The sequence below is a fragment of the Jaculus jaculus genome, chromosome 3 (genome assembly GCF_020740685.1).
Source record: "Jaculus jaculus isolate mJacJac1 chromosome 3, mJacJac1.mat.Y.cur, whole genome shotgun sequence".
In the NCBI taxonomy this organism is placed as follows: domain Eukaryota; kingdom Metazoa; phylum Chordata; class Mammalia; order Rodentia; family Dipodidae; genus Jaculus; species Jaculus jaculus.
The window spans coordinates 176,741,319-176,753,809 of NC_059104.1; the positions used below are offsets into that span (position 1 = coordinate 176,741,319).

The window sequence follows — 12,491 nt, forward strand, 5'->3', positions numbered from 1 at the left end:
TGTGACAAGATACTTCACAAAAGCAACTTAAGCAGGAAGGATTTCCTTGGCTCAGTTCTGGGCAGTCCTGGTGGCAGCAGCGTGAGTGGCTGATTTCATCACACCCAGTCAGGAAGCACGGCGGGATGACACTTGCTGGTGCTCAGAACACTTTCTGCTTTGGCTTCAGCCTGGGACCCCAGCCCATGGAGTGGTGCTACTTGTTGTTCAGGTGAATCTTTCCACCTCAACCCAATCTAGAATCTCCCTCACAAACATTCCCAAAAGATATGTCTGTGAGGCGATCTGAGATCCAATCAGGTTGATGATCATGACTAACCATCACAGACACAGTTCATTCTATTAGAAAACTGGGTGTCTTTTAAATCTCCTTTAATTTAGAGATGTTTCTTCCATGCCTACCCTTGTACTTCTGTTAAAGAACTGGGATATCTGAATGACAGTTTTGAACAGCATGGAGTTTGGTAATTATATTCTCTGGGCACAATTCAAGGTGTTCTATTTTCTGCATCTCCTGTCTTGAGATTTTGGTAAAACAGCAGGTAATGTATAGTAAGGCAATGTGCAGCAAGGCAATATGTAGTAAGGCTATACACCTAATTTTGTTCATTTTTCTTTTTGTGATGCTGAAGTCATAGTTATTGTTGCTTTATTCCTTAAGGGTTAAAAATGATTAGACTGCAGCCAGGTGTGGTGGTGCATGGCTTTAATCCCAGTACTTGGGAGACAGAGGTAGGAGAACTGCTGTGAGTTTGAGGCCACCCTGAGACCATAGAGTGAATTCCAGGTCAGCCTGGGCTAGAATGAAACCCTACCTCAAAAAAGATTGGACTTCCAGGCATGGTGGCAAACACCTTGAATCCCAGTACTTGGGGGTTAGAGGTAGGAAGATCACTGTGAGTTTGAGGCCAGCCTGAAGCTACTTAGCAAAGATTCTGTCTCAAAAAATTTTTATGACAAATATTTAGTGCTTTCCCTTTTATTATTATGCATAATGCATCATACTCTGCATAATGATGCTATGAACATAACTTTTTGACATAGTGTTTTAAATTTTGTTTTAGAATTTGATGCCATTTAATCTACATATATCCTGAAAAATCAGTTCAATGAAGATTATGAACACAAATGTCATTCAAAAATTTTCCTCATATCCCTTTGTAATCTTTCTCTTCCTACCCATGGGCAGCCAGAGACCTGTTTTGTCTCCATAGATTATAGACTTTTTTTGTTGTTGTTCTTTGTTTCAATTATCACAGTTGGTGAATGCTAAGATTGTTTCCTTTTTTTATTGCTACCATCAAATGACTATAAATATTCATGCATAATACATTTAGGTAAATGTACCATTACCTTGGGTAAATGTTTATGGATGCAGTACCAGGCAGGATTATATGCCATGACTAAGCCTTTTAAAAGAGTCAAACTGTGGTCCAAGGTAGTGGTGCTATTTCACATCCTCATTAGCAATGGTCCCAGTTCCTTCCATATATTGTAAAATACACGGCAGACAGCCTTCTGAAACCTACAACACTATGTGTACTAGTATCTCTCTCCCTCAAAGGTAAGACTTAAGTGGTGTGCCTTCTTAGAATTGTACCACAGAAAGTATTCTCAATCCCCCTTTCTTTGTTTTTGGCTGCTCACAGATATTCAAGCTATGACAAGGAAGTGACAGAAATAAGTCCCTTGGGAAGGATGCTCAACATCTACTGCTTGGGAAACAGGCTCCACTCATGGCCTGTGCAAGGTGGAAGTGATAATTAGTGGTTTTATTTACTCTTTGTTTCTCATGACAGGTGACATAAACTTGAATCTCTTTTTGTCCCCACAGGCTTCTACAAGAGAACATTGAAAAAGGCAAGACAAGACATACCCAACTGCTGAAACAAAAGAGCCACGCTGGTGCCTGTGACAGGAAGACTGTCATGCAAAGGAGTCTGGATCAGCTGTCGATCTCCTGCACCCAAGGAAAACAGTTTCTGCACAATGAGAGAAACAAAAAATAATTTAGACATCATTCTTAAAATAAAAATCCCTTCACAAGTTCAACTTTATAGCAAATGACCATATAAGATTCAAGTACAGGGCAGTAACATATAGCCAAACACTTAGGCTACTTTTTGTTTAATTCAAAATGATACAAGAAAATTCAGGAGTTAAAAGATGAAAGTTGAGTAAATATGAGACACAAAAACCAGAGACAATTGTAGTTGAATGCTCAAGTTAACAACGTTGATAAAGGTCTATCAGACCATTCTGTTTCTTGGAAGTGAAGGCCAGCTATGACCATGCTCATGTATGGTGTGAAGGCCAGCTATGACCATGCTCATGTTTACTATACTGCCCTTGGAGCTGAGGTGAGGAAGAAGAGAACAGAATTAAAAAAAATACTTAGGGTAACAAATTAAGACAAAGGGGCAAGGCAAAACAATTCCACTTTTCCTACATGCAACATTTTTGACAGATTGAAGACAAGCAATGAGTTTTTAGAGGGTTGTCCCTCTTCCTTGATATACCAGAATAAGAAAAACAGGTGGCTAATCAGTTTCAGGGTTTCAAAGTCTATTCTTTTTTAAAAAAATATTTTGTTTATTTATTTGCAATAGAGTGAGAGAGAAAGAGGCAGATAGAAAGAATGGGTACCAGGGTCTCCAGCCACTGCAAATGAACAATAGATGCATGTACCACCCTGTGTATCTGGCTTTTTGTGGGTACTGGGGAAATAAACCTGGGTGCTTTTGCAGGCAAGAGCCTTAATGGCTGAGCCATCTCCCAGCCCCTTTATTCCCTTTTTTGAGGAGGAAAGGATTACTGGGGACTGAACCAAGGTCCTTGAGCACCCTTAGTACATACTCTTCTCACTGAATTGCATCCTTTTATGTATGAGATGCTTTAGAAACAATAAATAAACTAGGGAAATGTCATAGTAGCAAAGATTCTAGTTTTTCTACTTCAGAGACAAGCTTGAAAAATCTTAATGTATTCAAAATAGTTATTATGTTATAAAGCAGTATACTGCTGGGCATGAATGCTGCTGCACACGCCTTTTATCCCAGCACTTGGCAGGCAGAGGTGGGAGGATTGCTGTGAACTCGAGGCCACTCTGAGACTACAGAGTGAATTCCAGGTCAGCCTGAGCTAGAGTGAGACCCTACCTCAAACACCACCCCCCCCCAAAAAAAGAAGAGTTTTCTTAATGTTAGTCAAATTTTTATTTAAGTTATATACTATGCTCACCAAACTTTCCAGTAAGCACTTCTCTTAATGTTCATACCCACATATTAATGCTACTCTCACTTTTGGTTAGAGAAGCTTCTCTTTTCAGATGTCAGTGACCTTGGGATGACTCAGAACGCATCATGGTGCCAAGAAGAACTGAAAGAGGAGTGTTCAGCACTGAAACATCTCTATCACGCCTTCCAAGGCTCAGGGTCCATTGCGGAAGAGGTGGCGGAAAGAATGTAGGAGCCAAAGGAAGGGTAGGACTCCTTACAATGAGCTTCCCCCAGACACAAAATGGCCTGGATATCCATGACCTCACAGTGCCTGACACAACCTACACAAGACCATCATAATAAGAAGAAAAGATGATGACATCAAAATAAAAAGAGACTGATAGAGAGGGGAAGGGGGTATAATGGAGAGTGGAGTTTCAAAGGGGAAAGTGGGGGAGGAACGGAATTGCCATGGGATATTGTTTACAATTATGATAGTTGTCAATAAAAACAAATAAATAACAAAACAACAAAGTATAGCTATAGTAAGAAAGGTAGAGTAAATTTGAAAAAGTCAAGCAAAAAAGGTGTATCTGAAAGAGTATAAACTAGAGTTCAAGTTACATAAAATGTGTCTTCTAATTATGCTATGTGGAAAGGAACTTGATTAAAATTAGTCTCAATCAAAGAAAAGAATGGAATCTAAGATGTCTAGAAGGCAGGCCATAAGGACAATAACTAAAGGTAATAGTTGATTTAAAACAAAAATATTTAAAGAATTCTTTCTTTTCCTTTCCTCATAAATTATCTGGAGGAAAAGAATAGTTTCTCTACATCTCCCTTTCATTCTATTTACCTGAGACCCTCCAGACGCAGGGACAAGGCAAGCACAAAGATTGGCAATGAGGCTTTCCAAGGAGACACTCAGGCTGTCCACATACACAGTATAGATCAAACCCAGGCAAGCCTGCAAAGAGATGCACGGAGTCACTTCATGGAAAAAGCACTAAAAATAAATTGTGACATCTGCTCCTAGGAACATTTCTCTTTGAACCATTTAAAGCATATTTTAAAGTGAACATGGAATACATTTTAAGCAGCAAATAATATTAACTTTATTAAATTTTCCTCTAAGACCAGAACCTCCAAATGAGCATCCAAGATGAGTTTATAGAAAACAGAAAGCTGTAATTTGCAAAACAGGTGTCTCTGCTTAGATAACAACTCCAGCTAATTTACAGAGCTGAATTGGTTTTGCCCTACTGTCTTGCCCATTTGTTTCAACTTATTTTGTAAAACTCCTTATTTTAAGATAAAAATTTAGAGAATTTGTTTTGAGGTACTTATAAATCATTCCATCTAACTTACATTAGCTATAGCAAAGGGCAGCAAATTAGATTAGGTAAAAAGATCAGCACTTTGAGTTCCAAAATATACAAGCAGTAAACCAGAAGATAAAATGCAATCTTAAAAATTTCGGCTTATTTAAATTTGTGACTAAGAAGTACTAGTTAGGAGTTACCCATTATCATTAAAATCTTAACATTAGGTTAATTTTTCTAGAAGGATCAGCAGGAGTGAAAGGGGGTTACAAGAAGGTAGTGGGGGTGAATATTATAAAAATACATTATTTACATATATGAACCTATCAAAAATTATTTAAGCTATTCTTATAGGATATACAATTTTACTTCTAGAAGATATTTTTCAGATTTGTGTACTACAAATATTTGTATATACTTTTTTGTGTGAGAGAGTGAGTGAGTGAAAGAGAGAATTGGTGCACTAGGGCCTCCAGTCACTACAAATGAAATCCAGATGTGTGCACCATCTTGTGCACACTTGTGACCTTGCATGCTTCCATCACTGTGTGTCTGACTTATGTAGGACCTGGAGAGCTAAACATTAAGTCCTTGGGCTTCACAGGCAAACACCTTAACTGCTAAGCCACCTCTCCATCCCTGTAAATACTTTTTTAAAAAATATTTTATTTGTTTATTTGAGAGAGGGAAAGAGAAGAGAGAGGCAGATAGCTAGCTAGCTAGCATGAATATGGGTGTGCCAGGGCCTCTTAGACATTGCAAATTAACTCCAGATACATGTGAAACCTTGTGCAACTGGCTTTACGTGGGTATTGGGGTATCTAACCTGAGTCCTTTGGCCTTGCCAACAAGTGCCTTAACCACTAAGCCATCTCTGCAGCCCCTATTTTTTTAATTAATTAATTAATTTCTTTGAGAGCAACAGACAAAGAGGCAGAGGCAGAGGTGCGAGGGGGGGAGGATGGGCTCACCAGGGCCTCCAGCCACTGCAAACGAACTCCAGACACATGTGCCCCCTTGTGCATCTGGCTAACGTGGTCCTGGGGAATCAAGCCTCGAACCAGAGTCCTTAGGCTTCACAGGCAAGTGCTTAGCCACTAAGCCATCTCTCCAGCCCCCAATTTTTTTATATTTGAAAATCATGACTATTTGAAAAAAGAAAAAGTCTATAAGAAAAAGAAAATAGTGTTTGATACCTGCTTGCTCTACAACTGACTTGCCAGGCAAAATGTGTCCATTGGTACAACAGTGGTATGAATATTATGGGTATAACCAATGGCCTTCTGATTGGACTTGTGGCCTGCTCTACAGAAGGGAATTCATGCCTGGTACTATAAACCTGCCAAAAGGACTATGGCTAGGGAGACACGTCTTAGGGGAACCTACTACTGTGGTTAAGCTAAATAGCATATCAAACTGCCTTCTAAAATTCTAGTTTGTCCCCAGGTAAGTACTGCTGGTAGCATTGATCACAGAAGATGTTTGTCTGCAATGGCCAGAAGTTAATGCAGAAATGAAAAGCTAGCAAATTTGCCAAGAGTGACACTTGTGTGCTCAGTCTTAAACAAGACATCTAAACAACCCCCTTCAAGTCTCAGCAAATCTTATGGAAGAGGGGGAAGAAAGAATTTAAGAGCAGGAAGAGGGCTGTGGGAGTTTTTCTTTTGGATATAACATGACCATTATGTGCATGAACTGACAGCAGCAATGGTTTCTTGTCTAAGACTGAGTTTGTCAATATTTCATCATGGATAGGGGAAAGGTTCATTAAGACTCTACATCTACAGAGTAACTAACTGATGGCAGCTAATAGTTTCTGGCAGAGGGGGAGTCATGTTCTTTGGTGGTATAGTCACTGGTAAGCTGACCACTGTCCAGTATATAATCTTCAACCCATTACCATGTAAGCAACCCTAATTTAATTTAATGGATAAAAACAAGCTTGAAAGTAGGATGGAGATGAATTAGGAAGGAGAGTTTTAGTGGGAGGGTATCGAATAGGAATAAGAGAGGGTAACTGGGGGAGAAATAAGATCAAAATACATTATACACATGTATGACTATCAAAAATAAAAACTAAAAAATGGTATCTCAATATATAGCCCAGGCTGGCCCTCAACACAATATCCTTCTATCTCTATATCATTAATGCTAGAGTTACAGACATGTACCACCACAAACAGTCTTTAGGCAATATTAAGAGGTATGTTTGTAGTGGCATGATCAGAATTATTTAAAATCTCAACTAATCCTATTAACTTCAACTGGTCTCCTTATAAGCTTAATAAACATATCCATAGTTGTTAAATTATTAGTACATTTTAAATTTGATATAGGTAATTGTCTTATTTCATTATGATTTATAAATATGGATTCAATTAATGTAGGGACTATTTTAAAACAAATGCTACCTTCTTAGAAGTACAATTTGCATTGTTTACTAACTTAGGTATTTCATGCAGTAGGAATTAATTTCTTCTGGCCAGTTTTATTTTATTGGCCAATCACTATATCATGGTAACAATATTTTCAATATACAGAATGTATTACCATGGTTCTTTCAAAACAGATTTATATAACCATAAAGACTGACAATGATAACTGGGTTCTTTACCCTAAAAATGTCTGGATAGTCTAGTCTGGACACCAACACCAGGCTTTTGGGAGCAAACACTTCTGCAGGCTGAATTAGGCCAGGTACTTCCTCTTCACCTGCAATTTCTTCCTTCTTTGTTCCCTAGAAAAAGTGACATTGCGTCAGCACAGTTTCCTAGGTTCACAAGTCACAAAAGATAGTCAAACCATACACCTTCCAGATAGTCTACAAGAACACCAAGTTAATGATAGTGTATTATTTATAAATATGAAGCAAAGAAATGATGACCCAAGCAGCAATACTTATTTCATTTTTTTAAAAAAGCGCTGCAAGTTCCAGATTTTCCTCTCAATATATTTCTGAGTAAGGTAGCCAAGGTGGAATGAGGCATGTCAAATTATTTTAGTAATGATCTAAATAATTAAAAATGATACTCACTTAAATGGAAAGTTAGTCTTCAAAGGAAGAAAAACTTTACTTATTTTTTAGAAATAAGGCACTATTTTCACTTTTGTTTTTCTGTATGGCCCCATTTCCATGAGGATTCTAAGGTCTGCAGGAAACTCAGAGCTCTTGAAAGTGAAGCACTTTCAGTTCTCACATGCTTCTGCTCACAAGGAATGATAATGGTTATTTTAAAAAGAGAGAACATTTATCTTTTTAAAAACATTTTTTACCATTTTATTTATTTATTTATTAGATACAGAGGGACATACGGAGACAGAGAGAGTGTGAGAATGAGACAGAGAGAGAGAGAGAGAAAGAAAGAAAGAATGGGCATGCCAGGGCCTGTAGCCACTGCAAACAAACTCCAGAGGTATGCACCACGATGTGCATCTGGCTAACGTGGGACCTGGAGAAGTGAACCTGGGTCCTTAGGCTTTTCAGGAAAGTACCTTAACTGCGAAGCCACCTCTCTAGCCCAACATTTATTATTATTATTGTTATTATTGTTTTAGGCAAGGTCTCATTCTAGCACAGGGTGACCTGAAAACCACTCTGTAGCTTCACACTCCCAGTGATCCTCCTACCTCAGCCTGCAGAGTGCTGGGACTAAAGGTATGTGGCACCTCACCTGAGAGAACATTTTTATACACAAAGACCATGAGTCAGGAAGCAATTAACGCTTTGAAAATGTATACGTATAAATGGTTGAAATGGTAAATTTTAGAAAGACTTTACTACAATAAAAAAGTATAGCCTTAAAAGTATCTTAACTCCAACACATAAATACTGGAAAAACATTCTGGTTTACGAGTCCACAAAATTCTCTATCATTGGACACACTGAAAGTTCTAAGAATAAGGGATGGGGGCAACAATCTTCCTTAGTCTCTTTTACAATAATAAAAATTCTAGCTTAAAATTAATTTTCCTTCCCGAAACCTTTCTATTTTCCATTATGGTTCACCAAGATAGCAAACATGCTTATACTTACCTCCATGGCCAACCTTCCTCCCAAATGTCACAAAACGCCCTATATCCAGCTGCCTACATGACATGCTCATTTAATGACGCCATCTCTTATATATTCAAAATACACTTCTGATCTTTCTTTCTAAACCTCATTCCCCCCGCACCAGTGCCTGTCTATCAATGGTAAGCCCATCCTTTCACATAATAAACCCAACATTCTGACTCCTCTCTCTTTTACAGCTCATATCCAATTGTCACAATACCCTGATTTCTCAATGCCTCCACCGCTGTCACAGTGCAGCCTCTGCTCTGGTTTATTACACAGCTTCCCTTATCTCCTTGACTATTCTTTACTTCTTGCTGCTCTTCAAACACACTAGGCAAGCTTCCGTCCGCACACTGCTTGTTCTTTGCTTAGAAGACTCTTTTCCACAGATGCCCCAGTGCTTATGTTCCTGTCTCCTGCACTCAAACATCTCTCTCCTGCTCTAACAGTTTCTGCTGGCCACTCTGCCTATAACTGTAGTGCCTCAACACTGCCCATGGCTTGTCCCCACCTTGTTTTTATTCAGGCCTCATCACTATCTAACTATTCTCCATTTTATTCATCTTGGCTTTTGGTTTATCTGTTTGCTTACTATATTATGCTCCCTACATCCAGGATTTGTTTTGTTGAATGGTGATTACCCAGTTCTTTCAAAAAAAGGGCTGGCCATATCACTGATATCTAATATTTGTTTCCCGCCTAAATGCAGAAACAAATATTCCTGAAATTATTTTTCTAAGTATCTTACCAAGGGAAGTCTTTTTCCCTACTCATGTAAGCCAAGAACTATATTTTCAATTCCCTTTAGAACCTGCTTGGAGCTTCTAGTATAGTGAAATATAAGTAAGAATCAGTTTGTCTGTGGAATGCACATATCCAAAGGGAACTATATGCATATGTGGTAAAGTCCATATGCATTTGAAGGACACATTTGTTACAAAGGGAATATATTTATATGAAAAAGTACATATGTTCTCTAAAGATTTCATTTGTTACAAGAAAAAGTCCAGTATTAGGTTGGTTGGTTTCTGGAATCCTTAGAAATAATAAAAACATGGTGATTATTAATTTGCCAAAGATTTCCACACTTAATGAATCATATTTTTCATGGATTACTGACAAATTTAAAAATGATTCAAATTCCTGGAAAAGGAAAGCCTACCCACATTTTTATGAGATTGTGATAAATGCCCTAGAGTACCACTGACAGACAACTTGAGTAAGAGACAGCCATTTCAAATAAATGACTATTAGCCTATTTTGATCAAAACACAGAACAGAATACAGTGGTCACTCCTAAAGCCATTCTTTAGTTAAAGACTCACTAAAATGAGTAATTATTAATAAGACAGAAAAAAGTTTAACATAATGTAAATCAAAATTAAATTTAAAATTTCATTTTCATTTACACTGCTTTTTACAATACATGTTGATTTTAGCTTACAAATACTAAAATGTTGTAATTCTTATTTCTAATAATTCTCCTACAAGAATACAATGTTCCAAGCTGTGGCTCAGTAGTAAGCACCTACCTAGCATGTATGACGCCCTAGGTTCTAGGTGATCCCATATAACCCTCTCTCAACACAAATACAATGTCTCAAGTTCTGAGAAAAAAAAAAAAAATTCCTGTTTTCAAGGCAAAATGTATACCAAAAGCTCTTAGGTAAAAGAGAGTTTGTTCTAAAAGAATGGACTGATTGTTTTTTGCCATTGTTCATATTCATTTGATATTTATTTATTTTCTCAATTTTTATTAACATTTTCCATTATTATAAAAAATATCCCCCATGGTAATACTCTCCCTCCGCCCCTCACTTTCCCCTTTGAAATTCCATTTTCCATCATATCCCCTCCCCATCTCAATCTTTCTACTTACATATATTCAATACCATCCTATTAAGTACCCACCCCCCCTTCCTTTCTCTTCCCTTTATATCTCCTTTTTAACTTACTGGCCTCTGCTACTGAGTTTTTTCCTTCTCACGCAGAAGCCCAATCATCTGTGTAGCTAGGATCCACATATGAGGGAGAACATGTGGCGCCTGGCTTTCTGGGCCTGGGTTACCTCACTTAGTATAATCCTTTCCAGGTCCATCCATTTTTCTGCAAATTTCACAACTTCATTTTTCTTTACTGCTGAGTAGAACTCCATTGTATAAATGTGCCACATCTTCATTATCCACTCATCAGTTGAGGGACATCTAGGCAGGTTCCATTTCCCAGCTATTGTAAATTGATGAGCAATAAACATGGTTGAGCACATACTTCTAAGGAAATGAGATGAGTCTTTAGGATATATGCCTAGGAGTGCTATAGTTGGGTCATATGACAGATCAATCTTTAGTTGTTTTAGGAACCTTCACACTGATTTCCACAATGGCTGGACCAGATTACATTCCCACCAACAGTATAGAAGGGTTCCTCTTTTTCCACATCCCTGCCAACATTTATGATCATTTGTTTTCATGATGGTAGCCAATCTGACAGGAGTGAGATGGAATCTCAATGTAGTTTTAATCTGCATTTCCCTGATGACTAGTGATGTAGAACATTTTTTTAGATGCTTATATGCCATCCATATTTCTTCCTTTGAGAACTCTCTATTTAGCTCCATAGCCCATTTTGTGATTGAATTGTTTGATTCCTTATAATTTAACTTTTTGGGTACTTTGTATATCCTAGATATTAATCCTCTATCAGATATATAGCTGGCAAAGATTTTTTCCCAAGGAATGGACTGATACTTTGAATCGAGTTTTGCTAGAAATAACAGATCATGTAAGGGAGATACTGCCTCATCTATTCAGTTGTTAGAATATTCTATGGGAAGTAATTGTACAATGACAACTTGCACTGGTTTGGATGGCTCTGTCTGTCTGCCTCTCTCTCTCTCTAACCTTGAGATATATATAAAAGATATATATATATAAAAGAAATGTGGAGACAGTCTACACAAGTTGGTACCTGAAACTCACTATGCAGTCCCAGGCTGGTCTCAAACTTAAATTCTCCTGCCTGAAATTCCTAAGTGCTGGGATTACAGACATGAACTACATGTTTTGTAATGGAAGATACAGAAAAGATGAGAAATTTAAAATAAGGAAATTCAATGTATTGATGGTATTTTATGATGAATGAAATTTATTATTTTATAGTACAAACAGTCTTGTGTTATCTAACTGAACAATATTCATATGCCTTCCTCTAACCTGAAATGATTCATGATTTTAGTAGGTACCATTTAAGAAGGATACAAATTTACCTGAAATGCTATTTACTGAATTATCTCCCATGATTTAGCAAGTTACCTTCTCTCTTATCTATATCATAGTCACGTGCCACAACTTGTCCACTGTAGGTATTTTTATCCAGTAGTTATTACAATGATTAGACATGCTAGTGGCAGTCCCTGCTTCTGTATAGATCATATATGAATCTCTGTGCTCCCACGTGGAATAAATTGGCACATACTGTATTAATCTGTCCCCAAAATGCTATTATTACACTTCAACCATATCCCAAGCAAAATGACATGACATCTAGGGGCTAACTGCAATGACTTCCTTATACAGACAGGTACTTACTTGAGGAGGTTTATCTTAGTGTTCAGCTTGAACACTTTGGTCATGTCTGTTGCATTCTGAAACTTGATTTTCACTTCAAAGCACGTGTCAAATCCTAGACTTCTATACTGAAAAGAGTTGTTGTATCCAACATCTTCTCAGTACTATGCTCATTTCTAGCAATATCATATCATATTACAAATACTCTCACATTTCTTTAAACAGTTTTTTAAATAAAAGGACAAAGAATTCTGCAAGTAAAAAATTTAGTTCTAAATTTCCTTTTGAAATGTATATTACCATGTACCATCACAGAGGGTTGCCTCAG

At 37.5% G+C, this 12,491-nt stretch overlaps 1 protein-coding gene across 4 annotated transcripts in view; it reads right to left on the reverse strand.

The window, feature by feature from the left end:
- Window positions 1-12,491, reverse strand: part of Sbf2 (SET binding factor 2) — a 386,553-nt gene that overhangs the window by 186,980 nt on the left and 187,082 nt on the right. For all 4 annotated transcript variants that reach the window (XM_045146272.1, XM_045146275.1, XM_045146274.1 and 1 more), the window contains 3 exons: window positions 7,155-7,277; window positions 4,075-4,185; window positions 1,877-1,982 (listed from right to left, as the gene is read on the reverse strand). In XM_045146272.1, the coding sequence (XP_045002207.1) occupies window positions 1,877-1,982; window positions 4,075-4,185; window positions 7,155-7,277 (340 nt within the window). The remainder of the gene's footprint in view (window positions 1-1,876; window positions 1,983-4,074; window positions 4,186-7,154; window positions 7,278-12,491) is intronic.